Source organism: Anabrus simplex, chromosome 1 (genome assembly GCF_040414725.1).
Source record: "Anabrus simplex isolate iqAnaSimp1 chromosome 1, ASM4041472v1, whole genome shotgun sequence".
In the NCBI taxonomy this organism is placed as follows: Eukaryota; Metazoa; Arthropoda; class Insecta; order Orthoptera; family Tettigoniidae; genus Anabrus; species Anabrus simplex.
This window is the reverse complement of record NC_090265.1, coordinates 1,096,302,905-1,096,320,618: the sequence shown is the minus strand read 5'-3', so window position 1 is coordinate 1,096,320,618 and position 17,714 is coordinate 1,096,302,905. Positions and strand designations below refer to the sequence as shown.

Below are 17,714 nucleotides of genomic sequence, written 5' to 3'. Positions count from 1 at the left end.
AATACCTGAGAATGTTTAGAATGATAATGCCTTCAACCTGAGGCAGCTCTACAAGTTTTCCGTCTACTTCCAGTCGAATCTCTTTGTGTAGATCTTTACACATCTTACGCCCCACCATCTTACGAAGTCCCATTTTTACATACACTCCTTTGTTGTGTAACCTACAAAAGTTAACAAAAAATGTGTGCAATCATGTCAGAGCAAGCATTAGAAAGAATAGGCTAGAAATATACAACATACACTATACCTGCTATTAAACTTGTTAGGATTCTCCTCTCGAGCATTGTGAAAATCCAAACAGAGATCTGCATCTATTCCAATACCGAAGTAGTTATTCATAACAAAGATCTGAGTATTATCCTCACTTGTAGAGCCAGCTGAAAAAGTAAAAAAACTAGTTGAGATGATTAACGTCTGTTCAATAGTCTTTAAAGACTTATGTTACGCTAATGTTCTTAACATTTTGAATAAATAAACTTCCAGAGAATCAGACTGTGGTTCAACCTAACCTGGCGTTGTTTTCTTTCGTACTTGGTAACAGTCTCTTACAGCTCACCAACAACAAATAAACTGAAAATGAGAGTGAAACTTACTGCAATTTTCTTACTAATTACTTGACAGTTAACACAGTGTCAAAATAACCCTAGATGAGTGATAGAATCCAAATTAAGAATCCCCAAGTTAACAGCAATGGTAGTATTGGAAATTTTCAACTGCTCACATATACATTTAGTCTGCATTCCACTCACAGAGATGGTTCTGGCATCTGTACACTCTCTCTTCAGTCATTCATTCACATCAAAAGATTTGTAAGACTTGGTCAGGAACACTTCTTATTAACAGTCAATAAGTTATTTCCCCAGCTCGTATATAAATTCCACTCTCAGACATTTGTTGAATATAATGAATTTCCACTTTCCTTCACCTGATAATTTAAATCTTCTCTCTATAAAATATCAATCATATTTATGTAATTTCTAAGTGTAATTTAATTATTGATCTGTCTGCCTAACTGCAGTTTGGACATAATACCCAGCTAGTAAAATTTTATACATACCGGTACCATAATAATGACATACAAATAAATCAAAACTTACATTTACCATACCAACATACCATTAAACACACAACATACACAAATTTACATCCAGACAACAGGAAAAGAAACAAATGATTAGTAAAGGTAGGGAAATGGAAGGTAGAAAGCACTCAATCAAAAACTGCATAATTTTCTTCTCTCATCCAGTCCTTTTACCAATAAAATCAAGCATGACAGGGTGGGGCACGAATAGTTGACACATTTGAAAAGCAAATATAAAGTGCAACTTATGTATTATGTTGTTCAAATTTTGCGCACACCTTCCCTGTTTCATGAAAATTACTGTAGAGGTGACACTGTTGCTTTGTCTCTGAATGCCTGCATTCCAATGAGCTTTCTCCCATAGCTGACCAAGGCTGACTCTCCGTTCAGCAGCGTGCCAAAACAGTTATCTTTTATTGTGAATCAAAAAGTGCTACGGCAACACAAAGGAAATTTCAAGCTGTATTTCAGCCTACATGGGCACCAGCAAGGAACACCATCCTTCGCTTATACAGAAACTTTGAAGAACAAGGCAGTGTGAAGGAAAAAAAAGTGACCACGTGCACCAGCAGTTCGGTCTCCTGAAAACATCGCTGCGCTGAGGGTCGCCATGCAGCACAGCCCACACAAGTCAACAAGACAAGCTTCAAGGGAAAGTGGAATATCACGCCATTCAGTTCAAAGAATGTTACACGGTGACCATCAATGTGCCCGTACAAAATGACTGTACTACACAAGCTAACAGATCTTCACAGGCAGAAGAGTTTGCAGTATGCCTTATGGACTCGAGATTAAGATGAAGTACTGTTTAACACTTGGTTCTCTGTTGAAGCCTATTTTCAGCTCAACGGGGCAGCTACTAAACAAAACGTGCTGTTTTGGGCTACAGAAAAACCAGACATTATTCATGAAAAAACACGTATTGGGAAAAAGTGTGTGTGTCAAGACATGGGTTAATTGGACCATTTTTCTTCAGTCAGAGACTTAATGCACAGTGATACAAGGACATGCTGGAGAATGAATTCATGCCTCAACTTCTTGCTACAGAACTCTCTATTCATATGCAGTGGTTTATGCAAGATGTTGCAACACCTCACACTGCTAATAATGTTCTTGATTTTTTGAGGGGAGTATTTGGTGATCGTGTAGTGTCTCATCTTTACCCACAATACAACAATAATGGCAGATTCTTCTGACCTCCTTTAAGCCAAGATTTAAACCTTGTGATTTCTTTTTATGGAGCTATTTGAAAGAAAAACTATTTGCTTCCAGACCTTAAAGCCGCACGGAAATGCAGGATTCACAACTAAGTATTTTTTTATTTTCCACCTTTTCGATACACTAAATTGCTTAAGGTAACTTATTGGTTAAAAGTGGTACATGTTTTGTATGTTATCAACATCTTCAGCCACATAAGATTGTTTTTAACATTGTCAATCTTCTTAAGTTAATTTTAAGGACTCTTCCTCTAAAACATTGATACTTTGTCAATATATGAATGTTTCATCTAAAGAGTGCTATGTGGCTAAAGATGTTGATAATATACGAAACATGTAACACTTTTAACCAATAAGTTACCTTAAGCAATTTAGTGTATCGACAAGGTGGAAAATAAAAAAATACTTAGTTGTGAATCTGTTTAAGTGCAATACGGACCATGAAGCTGATTTTATGTAATGGAAATGCAAGCTGGAATTGTGCAGCTCTGGAGTGAAATTCATGAAGACCTGTGCCTCAAAGTCGTCAGAAACATGCGTACTCGTTTCGAAGAGGTTGTCCGCTGCAGTGGAGGCCACATTACATATGTGATATAGTGAAATGTATTTCCAGGATCCAAGCTACCTGTGTCTAAAATTTTATTAGTGTTCTGTGAAAAATAAAGTTGTTATCCTAAAATTAAATGTGTCAACTATATGTGTGCCACCCTGTATGAACCGCACTGTTCTGAATGTACAGGTCCGCTTCACCTTTTCAAGATCCTTAGGTTTAATGTTGATTGAAGTAGTAGAATTTTTGAAGATTGATGGTATATATTGTACATGGTGATGTGTAAAGCAATCTAGTGGCATGTTTGGAATGGATTCAGCAAAATGAATCTCTGAAGCTTGTTCAGCTATAGTGCAATATATACAGTAGCTACCAGACTATATCACTTCAAAAGACATGAAAACAATAACTGCAACCATACAATCATAATCATCATCAAAATTTGACACAAATATGAGGAGAAGAAATTAACTCAAGAGCCTAACAGATTTATCTGCAGATGGTAGAGTTCGCAGAGGAATGATTTTCATAGGCCGAATGTACAAGAAATACAAGGTAAAGGATATTGAACCAGAAAATACTACATCTCCATCTACAAAGAAGGAATTATGCAAGAGCTTGGTTTATTTGCAAAGACTTCCAAACTGAACTTTGGGAGGTAAAATAGAGGAGAATAATGAGGTACAGATGATGATAAGGATGATGACGATGATGATTATTTTTTTTTTATCATCATCATCATCATCATCATCACAATGTGTTTGACAAAAGAGGTCAAATGAAAGCATATGCGTTTGTAGCATAGGACAAACCTCATGGACAAAGCAGTAAGATCAATGCATCATTCAGATAGCCCAGACCGACTCCAAGGCATAATCAATACAAATTCAAGCATGCTGTGTTATAAAAAATTAGTAATCATTTCACTTAAGACCTGTGTACCTGCTTACCTATTACACATAGTATCAGTTGCACTCAATTAAAAATTGCTTGCTTGTATTCCTGATGATGCACTTCATTCCCTTTCCTCCTGGGGAAATTGCTTCATTGCTCCACCAATTTTCTCTCAATAAACGTAGCTCTACATGACCACAATGTTAATTTACTCCTTACATAGTAGCCAAACTTTTCTAAAAACCTAAATTAAGGGTTGCATTTTTACTGTTATTTAAAAAGATAATTTGGATTGTTTACAGTCTATTTAGAAATAGTCAACTCAATATTCAACAGAATCATCCACTGGTTGGAATGTTTAAATATTAGCCTATTATTATACTTCATTTTTATTAATAGATCTTTCTATTAATTTTACATCAGTGTTCACATGTCATTTATATGCCACAGTCATTACATAAGCTGCAATTTATTTAAGAACCTACTTTACTGTTACTTTTTCACATAGCACAAAAATATAAAAAATAAATGATCTATATGGTCTCAGGAGCTAGAGGCTTTAATGTGAAATTGAAATAGATGATTTTGAAGGAGAAACAACATCTCTGGTGTACGTGCATCCATTAACCTGGACTCTCAAGAATCTGAATGTTGGTAATACCTAATGCATAAATGATATTGTGTGCAACAGGATAAGATTATTTATGACTTCACTGTAACTCATGGTTGCCTTTTCCTGTTTTTTAATATTTTCTTTGTCTCCACTAAGCTTGAAATGAATGAATGAATTAATTAATTTAAGTTAATGATTCTGTTTTTAAATAATTTAATCAATTGGTCAATGGCTACTGACAATTTCTTGTTCACAGAAGCAAGCTCACTTCTCCATCTCAACAAAGTAGCATTGTGCTTAATATGAACAGTTCACAGAATAAACATCTCCAGAAAATCTGAGGTTCTAACTTCAAAAAGCAAGCTTGCAGTTTTGCATAAGTGTTAACCTTGTAATCATTAGCCATACAACCTCTAGATTTATGTGGAATCAGAAAAACAGGGTCAAGACTTTTCATCTCAAATCACATATGCATTGGCCAGAATTCAAACCATGACCACCTGGGTGAGAAGCTCAAGATGGTGCCACCTGTTATAACAACTCTCAGCTTCTTAACCCATAAATGACGATTAAGAAACAGCAACCACTTGGGTTTGTCATCTGGTATCATCAAACTATCAATGTGAATGATAATACCAATCAAGAAGTTGATGTTCTTTAGCTGTAACATGCAATTAAATGTGGTCAATTTTTGTATTTTAAGAGTTTTTGTAAAATCTGTATCCTGCACATATACTTCCATGTTAAAAGGCCATTGGACAAACTCTTGGATAAAACTCACAACAAATTAATAAGAGAATCATGGCTATCTCACTGAAGTCAATTTTCATCACTGATAGTAGAAGAATGAAGGCATCAGTACAAAAATTTTGTTAGTATCAGAAAGCAACAAGCAAGCATTTTATTCACCCTCGTGGTTGGTCGGTTGGTCGGTCGGTTGGTCATGCTTATAACATGTTTCAAAGTAGCAGTGGAGCATGATCAATATCATTTTCATGTCTTCTATTGTTCGGTCGGTCGGTTGTGCTTATAACATGTTTCAAAGTAGCAGTGGAGCATGATCAATATCATTTTCATGTCTTCTATTGTTCGGTTGGTCGGTTGGTTGTGCTTATAACATGTTTCAAAGTAGCAGTGGAGCATGATCAATATCATTTTCATGTCTTCTATTGTTGCTTTGGGTGTCAAATACCAGATGCTGTCCTTTCAGGAGGCATGAATTCACAAAATCCTTAGCTGGGCTGATTAGCTCGGATGTCAGTCGGTCGGTCGGTCAGAACATGTTATTTTATATATAGAGAAATGTTGAAGCATTTTCCATGATCTTCACATACAAGTCCTCTTAATCTGTGTTTGAGTTTTACTCTCTAGGATGTGAGAGATTTAGGTGTACTTTAGCATGATTTTAAAGTGATAAAAAGTCTAAACAATGAGAGAAGTATTTTTGTGTAAGTTCGCTTTTTGGAAGAAGTCTTCCTGAACTCCCCTGGTAGAGAATTCTGTTGCAGCAAGTATTTAGTTCTTAGCGATAGATTTTCTGGATTGTCATGCAAAAAAAGAAATAATTTCTCAGGATAAGCCAAAGCCTTCACAACAAAGTCTCACAAAAGTAAAACTTCTACACAGCATTTTAATGTATATGACAGCATTGAATGGGGTGTGAATATGTGGCGGAAATTAAATTGTTGGCCTTAATTATACATTTTGATTGAGAAAAGTGTTTGGAACAAGGCTGGATGGTTATTAAATGGAATTCATTATGTAAAAATCACTTGCAATGTATATGGAAATTAAAAACTTTTAATAAGTTACCAAGAACTGAAGACGGTTTAGATGAATATTCATGATGTGGGTTACTCTAGTCACGTCATAATTTGTGAACCATGGCAATGGCTGAGAGGCCTAGTAACTGGTCCCGAGAGTCAGGATACCAGTTGCTATGGTATGGCAGTAGGCATCTTGGACAATATTTTGAGCTGTGGCCCTCCTTGTGCTCAGGCGGCTAGGACTATAGGCTCCGTGCGTATAGCACTGTGCTACTGTGGGTGGAAATTACAAGAACTACTTAGGGGCAACTCCATCAACAGCTGACCATATGAAGCTGGAATATGTGTGTAGTTTACATACATATATTCAATCATTTTACAGTGGCCCTCTATTGCTGAATCCCTTTCTACGTTTTTGTCTAAAGCCATTATTAAAATCTAAGACCACATTCCCTATGTGATGATCCGGTAATGTTTGTGATGTAGATAGCCGCCGTGATGGATCACACTGGGGTGATGAGTAGAACCTTGTGTCCCTGTACATTTTCTATCTCAAGTTTTATTTTTGTTGTTTTTGACACAGTATATGATACCTATGTGTGTTTTCCAGCTAATTTCTTATCTTCCCCCCTTTACAATTAATATATCATTCATAGTTTTGGCTTTACTCGATAAAATGACTAGTGGCCGGGTATAACATGAAAGCAGAACCCGATAAATAAATTAAGAAGGAGAATAAGTAGAGAAGAAGGAGGATCATTTTACAATGCTGTCTTCAGATGATTATTTTTTAATGTCATAACATTCGGGCAGGACTATATGCTTGTTGCTGACTAAACGAGGCCACAGAAATAGTTACAAATAGAGGATTGTGGCGGCAGTTAGTAAATTCACAGAAGCATGCAGACTGAACATGAAAAGGTGTAACAGTCTATAATGAAGATGAAGATATGTATTGTATGTTGAAAATGAGTCATCAAAAGCATAATGAGTTAGTGTGGAAAATCAGACAAATCCTAAAAGGGCTAATAGATGTACATTTTCTTGGGATCCATAAACTGAGTTTTAAAGTTCACAATGAATTATGCAACTCCATAAATAAAGGTAATTATAGGGATTTAGTTCATTTAGTAGTTTAAATATACGTATTCCTGACGTGCTTATAACAAGTTTCAAAGTAGGCATGGAGCATGATCAATACCATTTTCATGTCTTTTCTTGCTTTGGGTGTCAAATGCCAGACACTGTCCTTTCAGGAGGCATGGGTTTACAAAACCCTTAGCTGGGCTGATTAGCTCAGATGGCAGATCGCTGGCTTTCTGAGTTCAAGTCGGTAGGCTTCATTCGCGGCCCAGTCTGGAGATATTTGAAGGTGCTCAAATACAGCACCCTTGTGTCGATAGATTTACTGGCACATAAAAGAACTAGTACAGGATACAATTCCAGCACCTTGGCATCTCCGAAAAAAACTGTAAGCAGTAATATTCTTGCATAATCTTTCGTTTTCAAAATGCTTAAAAGAGGGCCAATCAACTTGATCAACAAATAACTTTGCTTAAATGTATTGAAGTTCTTGTTGGAGTCATGATCAGATTAATTTGTGAGAAGTCTTAATCGCACTCACTCATTGAAAATGGAATATTGCCCATGGTGTTAAAAGGGGCGGTAGAGATGATGGACATTTCTTCTTCATAAGGTATTCTTGAAATCTCCAAGGATTTGTCTCTTAGGAATTACATTAACAGTAAGTAAACATACAATGCTAAATTTTTTAATTTTATATAACAATGTGTAACTTCATCTTGTTTGGCAATGATTTTAAAACAGTGAAAATGTATTTTTTTCGTATGAAGTTTTCAAATATGTAAGGGGTATGCATACCCCGTTGGCCTCACTGAAAAAAAAACAAAAAACAAAAACAACAAAAAAAAAACCACTGCTTCTCATGTAATTCAGAATGACATCATTTCCTCCATTCCAAATGTTCTTATAACAAACAATAGAAAGGAAACATCAGTGTTCACTTATTGTGGTTATTTTATATGCGACCACAGATGTCACAAACAATAGTCAATTGTCTATGACTGTATGCTATGTCAAAAAGACAGAAAAACATGGAAGAAAGGTTTCTTGGCTTCTGGGGCATTTCTAGCAACGGAACAGCATGGGCTTTGTTTCATACTGTATGTGAAATTGTCTATGAACTTAACTGTGGCTCAAAACTATTTGCACAGCATTATGACAGTGCTGCAGTTATGTCCGATCACTTAAATGGCTTGCACACTAAAGTGAAACAGTTATTCTGTACCACACTATTTGTTCACTGTTTTGCCCACAGATTGAACTAGGTATTATCTTGGTCCACATCATCAGTTTAGGAGTGTAAAATCTTCTTCAGTTCTTTGAATTAATTCTTTTCCCAATCTCCAAAATTACCCATGCATTTGAAGAAGAAGCTTCTCGGGGTTTCTCCTACATGATGGAACTATGACAATAGACTGGTCCAAAAAATGTCATGTTACATCACTAGTTCCTCTTATACCAAACTGTTGTGTGTTGAAAGACTGTGGTACGAAATTCTTCAGAGCTCTGCATAGACGGTACACAAGATATGGGTATTAATAACTAGAAACGATAATATGGCTAGAACTACAAACTAGAATTTCCCACGTCCTTTTGGAAATGGCATAGCCTGAAAAAGTAATATTCACTTGTCACTTATAAACCACTACTGTGAATAAAACTAAGAATGATTGTCTTCAGGGCCCTATTCCCTAACCAGACAGTCTTCCAAAGGCATTTGTGAAGCTAGACAATGTCAGAAAACATAAATGATCTTCACAGAGTGCATTCTGATAGCCACAAAATTTTTGATTCTGTTCCATATTTCTGGTTACATGAAGCATAGGAGATTACAAACCTCATCATAATATGAAGATAAACTGCAACACTGAATTGTACATCCATAAAAGCAACCAAACCACGGAAGCAGAATTTGAGGAAAGTAGTTCTGGAGAAGTAGCTATCCCACCAGTGCTTTATATAGAAATAGATCCTCCCCCTCAATCAGTAAACTGTGCAACACGAATTCTGGATACAACATGAAAAGCTCTATAGATGAATTGAAACTCAAAGGCAACACCTTCCCAAACTAGAGATGGTGGAAAATATTAGCCAAGACATCAACAAGATGCAAGGTGCTAGTACAGTGAAAACAATACAGTACCAGGCAGAAGAAAATAATATAAGATGTGACCACAGCTTATTGTAGAACAGAAACTCCAACTCAAAGCTTCATTAAAATATCAGTAGAACTAAAAAAAAAAAAGAAAAGAGAAAACCCAAAATTCATTCAAAATGCATTTGATATGGACAAAAATATACATGCAAAATGTTCTGTCTTTCTCAAACAGACAGCCAACACAGTCAAGTTTATTATTTTTGAGAGATTAATAAATTGTAAAAAAAACTAATAATGTAAATAAAGAAAACTGCATAACAATTTTAGCAATGCAACAGGACAAATTTACTGTTTGACAGTAAAGTTATGTGATTATGGTAATTTGTGCCAAAAGAATAAAATAAGCCATCATTGCCTTCTTTTAGAATGTATAAAGAACAATGCCCTGGGACTCTATGGTCATGTAGACAATGACACTGCTAACGATGTGAATATATAATTACAAGATGGTGGAGTCACATCTCGGAACTCTTGACCTCCCTCAAGACGTATATCTCAGTATAATAGAAGGCAGATTTATCCTATACAAAAAGAAGAAATACAGTATTCCTAGTTCCTGCAGATGATGATGATGATGATGATGATGATGATGATGATGATGATAATATTTCTTTATTTCTTTATTTATTTATTTATTTTTTCATTTTACATTTTATGGCTTACATTGAACCACTCTAGTCAATTATACAAATAATTTCTTGATTTCCTATCAGCCCAACATTTTTTCATTCTGAGAGATACTGTGTTTATTTGTTCTGTTGGAAATACCCTCCAGTTAGACCTTTCATTGATCTTGGTGTGTAGCCTCGTGTGTGTCTTAAAGTATCTTAATTTTTTCTGTTTTGTTTTTGAGATCATCTATTGTTATTTTTCCTGAACCAGTCAAATGACAGGAAACAGGCTGTGGATTTTCATTTGTTTAATTGTTATTTGTGGTTCTTTAATATACTCTTAAATTTCCATGATCCATTTAATCTTGGTCTTGCTATTCCATAATATTTCAATTATTCTTCTGCTAATTTTCATGTCAGGTGTTCTGATAAGATGTCCAAAGAATGATATACCTTTTTTCCTAATCATGCTCAATACTGCTTCAATTTCAAATCAAATCAAAATACTTTATCTGCAAATGAGGTGTCTACCTCGGTGGCAAATATTATACAAAAATACATTGTTCTCAACAACTAAATTTTAAACTAAAAAGAAAAGAAGATATTTTTCCTAAAATACAGTATTATACAATTAACATTAACAATTTTTCTATTAAACACACAGCTCATCCTTAATAAGTTTACATTATTTACAAAATTCTACTCATAATATCTTCTGTAATTTACACACATAATCAACTCATATACAGTATGTGGAATCACTTCAAAAAATGCTATACAATTGCTAAAGATTTAAATGTACATTCCTTTTTTCTGTTTTTAACCCATTTTGGTACCTAATGTGCATAAAGACCTGCTGCGTCTAAAAACCAGAGCCCCTTTTGCCACTGCTTTTCTGAGTTCCTAAAGGGCTTTCACAGCTACCACAGTGGTCCGAGGGCCCTCAAAGTCCCCACTGTACTTCACCCCTACTGGCAGTCCCCTACTTCAGCTGTCCAGTCTCCATAGACAAGGATATAGAATTTATTCACAAAAATTCTTTATTTACAATAATCTACACAGGTCGAATGCCCTCTAACAAATTCCTTTTCTCTGTTGCTGTTTATTCTTTTCTTGAATATCTGTACAGATTTTGGAAAGAGATCAAACACTTCCCCAGTTAAACTGTTCCACTCCTTCACACCCTTCCCAATCAATGAAAATTTACCCCCAAATCATTTCTGCTAAAATCCCGTCTAATTTTATACTCATTATCAGCCCTGCCGATATAATTATTTTCCAACTGAAGCCTCTCACGGATTTCCCCCCTAGCTTCCTCCTGTATAGGTTCTATATAATCCAACAAGTCTAATTTTCTTCCTTCTCTTACTTAAAGCTTCCCACCCAAGTTTCTCTCACATTTCTGATGCACTACATTTTCTTCTGAAATCTCCTGTTGCAAATCTTGCTGCTTTCCTCTGCACACCATCTATTTCTTTTATTAAGTATTCCTGGTGAGGATCCCAAACACTGTTTGCATATTCCAATAATGGACGAACCATACTTAACTTTTCTCCTTTAATTCATTATTACATCCTTTAAGTAGCCTCATTATGACATGTAACGATCTGTATGCTTTCCCAACAATGTCATCAACATAACCTTTCTAGTGCATATTACTTTCAAATCTCACACCTAACTATTTGCACTTACCATCCAAAGTATATTTAAATTCAGTTTTTAAGCTCCTGTTTATAAATGTTGTGACAATTGATTTGCCTCCATTAATCTTCATATTATTCTCTTCAACCCATTGTTGGATATTGTCAAGGTCCCTTCGTAATTCTGTATAATCCTCTATGTTATTTATTTCCCTATAAACAATTATCTCATCTGCATACAATCTTATTTTTGATGTATATTGTTCCCTAAGTCATTTTCATATATTACGAATAGTAACGGGCCGATTATACTACCCTGTTGAATTCCCTTCCGAACTTTCTCTTCCTGAGATACATTATTTCCTACTTTGATTTTTTTTGAACCCTTGAATTTCCTTATGTCCAATCCTATTCCCTTCAGTTTCTTTAATAATATTCCATGTTCCACTCTGTCAAATGCCTTGGAAAGGTCCATGGCTACACAATCCAACTGGCCTCCCGAATCCAACTGATCTGATATGTCCTGCTGAAATCCCACCACTTGTGCCTCACAAGAAAATTTCTTTCTAAATCCATACTGGCTCCTCATGAACCAATTTTTACCTTCACATACCCCTCTAATATACTTTGCTATTGAACTCTCCAGTATTTTACAAACTATACTGGTCAGGCTGACTGATCTGTAGTTCTAAGGTTTCCTTTTATCACCCTTTCCTTTATAAATTGGTATTATTATAGATTCCTTTCATTCCTTTGGTATTACACTATTATTTATGATAGAGTCAAAGAGAAATTTTAAATAAGGCACTAAGTACTGCCCCATTGTCTTTAATATCTCCCCAGTAATTTGATCATTCTCTGCTGCTTTTCCTTGCTGAAGCATTTGGATTTCTCTGAAAATATCCTCATTTCTGAATGAGAAGTTTCATGTTTCCTATGTGTTTCTCTTTCTCCTCTATCTTCTGTTTTGGTTTCCAACCCCTGATAACCTTCTACTGAATCTATGAATTCCCTACTAAATAGATTTGCTTTCTCATTATCTGTTAACAAGTGTTCATTCCCTTCTCCCACCATTGTGGGAATCTGGATTCCTTTTCCCTTTTGATTCCTAATATATGAATACAGCTTTTTCCATTTCCCTTTATGGCCATTACCCTCAGGAAGTATGCCAATCATGTAATTCTATTTTGCTTCATTCTTCACTCTATTAGTTCCCTTATTAGCTGTTTTCTAGTTTCTCTATTCTCCCTACCCGCTTTGATTTTCCTGTCTACAATTCTTCCCTTTCCTTATCAACTGTTTTATATGATGCCATTCTCCATTGTTCATTAACGTGATACTGTTTATTTATGCATGTTCTAATTATTATTCTTTCTGTCATAAGTACTTTGCCTGTTTCATCTGTATTAGTAGTTTTAAAAATGGTTTCACTAGCATAAGTTATTTCTGGCCATGTGACTGTTTTATAATGTCTTAATTTTGCTGCTATCAATAAGCTTTTTTTATTGTATATAGTCTTAGTAATATCATCAATTGTTATTTTATTTACCAGTGGAGGATGTGTAAACATGATCTCAGTTTTTTCAAAGGATATTGTAAGACCTATTTTTTGTGCTATTTCCTGTTGAGATTTAATTGGTGTCGAGTTCCCTGAATATTGTTGGACAATAGAGCAAGGTCATTAGCAAATCCTAAACAATTTAAACTTAAATTCTCTTTGGAGCTTCCAACTTTTATGTCCTTTGGGTTGACCCTGATTATAAATTCTAATGCACAATTAAATAGAAAATTAAATAGTACCACAATAGAGATAAACAGTCTCCTAGTCTTAAACCTGTTTTAATCAAAAATGGTTCAGAAACCTCTCCTCTAAACTTTACTTTTGATATGGTATTAGTTAAAGTAAGTTCTATCAGTTTAATTAATTTGGGATGGAGTCCAAAATTCTGTAAAATTTTTAACATTGAAGGTCTATATATACAATCATATGCTTGTTTTGTTTTCTGTAGTGTGCTATTATTAATTTTAGAGTGATGATCTGTTCAGCACAACTTCTGCAGGGTCTAAAGCCTCCTAACTCTTTTACAGTTGATCTTTAATCCTTCCATATAAGATCTTGGAAAAAATCTTGTATGTGTAGTCCAACGTAGACAATCCTCTATAATTATCCAGATTACTCTTATCTCCTTTTTTATGAAGTGGGTATTGATCATTTCCTGCTGCTTTTCCTTGCTGAAGCAGTTGGATTTCTCTGAAAATATTTGTATTAAGGCTGCCTCTTCATAAAAAAGGAGATAAGAGTAATCCGGATAATGTCTGGCCCCGCGGTGTAGGGGGCAACGCGTCCTCCTGTCACCGGCGGCCCCAGGATCAATTCCCAGCTGGGTCAGGGGTTTTTAATTGTAAATGATTAATATCCCTGTCCTGGGGACTGGGTATTTGTGTTGGCCTTAATGTTCCTTTCCTCACATTCAACACTTAACACTTCCGCAATTAGAATTACATGGAGATTCATATCATATGGTGCAAGTAGTGGCAAAAGATCTACAGAGGTCGACGCCACGAACAAATATCATAAATTGAAAAAGCGGATAATTATAGATGGACCACGAACCTACTACGGTGTCGTAGCAGGCAGAGAGGTGATACTCCGACGTGGTGCGTCCCAGCTGGCGGATAGTGGGGTCCTCACCAGCTTGCCAGTGGACTTGAGCAAAATAAAATAGCTCTTGCGGACCAAACACACAACAACCTCTGTGGTTAACGATCATAGTTGTAAATCGGAGCTAGCTCCACTTAAGGATCATTACCTTCGATAGTCAATATGGCAAAGTCTTTCATCCTTTGTACTTCTGATCAACTGTGACAAGACCTTTTATTTAAATTGAGGATCTTTCTACTCTAAGTAGAACTCAGGACTTTTAAGATACCATCTTGTAAAATAATTATGTTATGTTAAAATATCGTTTTAATTGTGACTGTCGTATTAACAGAGAAACTCTATATGTGGTTGTACAACATTTCATTTATGACAAGCCTTTTTATTTATTTGTGAATCTTACAGTTCTAAGTCGAACTCAATACTTTCAAAGTTCTAACTTGAGTGAAAAGAATTATGCTATGCCAAGTGTCGTTCTAATCGTGACTTCAAGATTTTGATATTGTGATTATTTGAAGTTTTATTCTCCAGATACTTTTAGGGGCATCATAAGTCCCATATTAAGAGTATTTTGTGCATTTATATAATGATGATATGTTTATTTACAATTGCCTGTTCTCATATTTTGCTGAAGATGACACTCACCAGCATCGAAACTAGTTCCAAGTAAATGTTATAACTTATTTAGTTTAATTTTAGTATTGAAAAGGTGGATTTTTAATTTTACTTATCTGTTATCCATCAAATTCATTCGTGAATAATGAAAAATGAATGACTACACGAAAGTGCTATGCCATCAAATATGTACGAGGGCAGATCAGAAAATAAGTTGCACTTCCCAGTTGTGGCCATTTATTACAAAACCTATACAGCAGCAACACGACTATAACTGTAACGTCACTTTTCCACATAGTTTCCAAGAGACTCCAAATATTTCTGCAAACGCACAACCAACTTGTTGATGCCGGATGCATACAAAATTTCCTCCAGCGTTCTGCAACCACTCGGTGACAGCAGCCTTCATCTCTTCATCGGTCTGGAAATGTCGACCACCAAGCTCCGTTTTGAGCTTACCAAACAGATGAAAGTCACATGGCGCTAGGTCGGGACTGTAGGGTGGATGTTGCCAGACCTCCCACTTGAAACAGTGCAGCAGTTCTCTCGTTTGGCGGGCCATGTGAGGTGTTGCGTTATCGTGAAACAAAATCACACCAGCGCTCAATTTCCCCCGGCACTTCTCTTTAATCGCTTTACGCAACCGGTGCAATGTTTGACAATACGACACCGCGTTGATCGTCGTTCCTTTCGGCATGAATTCCACATGCAGCAAACCCTCCATTTCAAAGAACACTATCGCCATAACCTTACCGGCTGAAGGTTGAACCTTGGCCTTTTTTCGTTGTGGTGATGAGGGGTGCACCCATTCCATTGATGTTCGCTTCGTTTCAGGGGTGAAGTGGTGGACCCACGTTTCGTCGCCTGTGAAGATTCGCCGCAGAAACCCGTTGCCGTCTGCGGCATAGTGCTGCAAAAATGCCAGGGAGGATTGGAAACGTTGTCCCTTGTGCTCATCGGTGAGAAGACGTGTGACCCATCTTTGACACAGCTTACGATATCTAAGGTCCTCGTGAACAATGGCAAACACACTGCCATACGACATGTTCAGCTGCGTCGTGATTTCTCTCAGTTTAATGCGCCGGTTCTGTATAATGTTCGCATTCACACTGTTGACCTTTGCACGGGTCCTGGACGTTGCGGGCCTGCCTTCACGATGGTTGTCCGTGACATCCGTGCATCCGGCTTCAAATTGCTGACACCACTTTACGATACCTTGCCGGGAAATGGCCCGCTTCCCACACTCAACACTAATTTCAAGATGAATGTCTGTGCAATTCTTCCTTTTGGTCCATAGGAATCGGATTGTCGCACGCACCTCATATTTGGAGTAAACGCCCAGTTGACACGCCATTGCATTTGGCGGCTATTCACACAATACTAGACGAGACACCACAGCGACCTGCCTAACAGACGTGTGGGCAGTGTCTGTCCCTTTCTCCGCTGTGCCCATGTTTGCGACACACAGCGCGCTGCTACGGCGCGTTAGTGCAACTAACCTTTTGATCCACCTACGTAATAAAGTGACCTGAATGCCAGTATAAAGTGCAATAAATGTTAAATGACAAGCATGTAGGAAGTATTAATAACTAAGTCTCGAAGTGAATGAGACATGAAAGGTACAGTCAGTTTCACTATTATTCTACAACTTCTATCAAGGTGACCACCACCTAAGTTCCCTCTGAAAAAAAAAAAAAAAAAAAAAAAAAATGTTGATAGGAGTTTAATACAAAATTTCATTTATATAACAGCTAAGGGTCACAAGATTAGGGACATTTTTTTACATTCACAATCTCATATCACACCATTACATCACAGGATGGAATCAACCTTCAACTTCCTTCAGAAAATTTGGTTGAAATGGACAGGAAATATGTGTAAAGTCTCTTGTTTAGAGGAACCTAACATCTTTTAATGTTGGAACTAAAGAACCGACACTTAGGACCGAGATGGGGACAAATGGTTTTATTTTACTGGACAGATCACATTACCACTGCCCTTGCAATATTTCCTCCACTTCAATTGATCCATAGCCTCCCGAGGGCTGAGTTTGGTGAGCTGCATGTCATCTCTCATCCTATCCAGCCAGCGTGTTTGAGGACGCCCTCGAGGTCGGCGACCCTCCACGTTCAGTTGAAGAACAGTCTTTGCAACTGAGGTTTTACTGCTACGGAGTACATGACCATACCATCACAGACGTGATTCACACATTTTCTCTGTGATTGGGGCAATCTTGAATTTCTTCTGCACAGCATTGTTCCTGATATGGCCTAGTTGAGTTGAGCCATTGGACCACCGCAGCATCTTCATTTCCATTGCATGAAGTCCATGTTCATGCTTCGATGATGTAGGCCAGCATTCAGATCCATAAAGGGCCAACAGTCTAATCACTGTGCGGTAGACTTTAGATTTTATATAAAATGGAATTTTCTTATCACACAGGACTTCAGTAACTTGGTGCCATTTCATCCCTGCAGCGCTGACTCTTATCTTGACATGAGGAATTGTACTGCAGTCTGAGGTGATGCATGGCCCAAGGTATTTGAACACGCATCTTCGACTCTTGTAGTTGCTGTTCGAGGCCCTCACGTGTCTCGTTAGCTAACATGACATCATCCGCATTTAATGATGTCCATGGATGCCTGGTCTCGATGTCATTTGTGATGGCGTTCATGCAGAGTATGAAGAGCAATGGGGACAAGGCTGATCCTTGATGGTCACCAACATTGATTTGGAAGGTATCGGACATTTCTGCTGCACACCGTACTGAACTTGTGGTCTTTCGGTATAGAAGTTTCACCCAGTTGACATAGGCTTCAGGTACACT

At 36.9% G+C, this 17,714-nt stretch overlaps 1 protein-coding gene across 6 annotated transcripts in view; it reads right to left on the bottom strand.

The window, feature by feature from the left end:
- Positions 1-17,714, bottom strand: part of LOC136858040 (diacylglycerol kinase theta) — a 559,022-nt gene that overhangs the window by 56,607 nt on the left and 484,701 nt on the right. For all 6 annotated transcript variants that reach the window (XM_067137265.2, XM_067137270.2, XM_067137266.2 and 3 more), the window contains 2 exons: positions 248-377; positions 6-161 (listed from right to left, as the gene is read on the bottom strand). In XM_067137265.2, the coding sequence (XP_066993366.2) occupies positions 6-161; positions 248-377 (286 nt within the window). The remainder of the gene's footprint in view (positions 1-5; positions 162-247; positions 378-17,714) is intronic.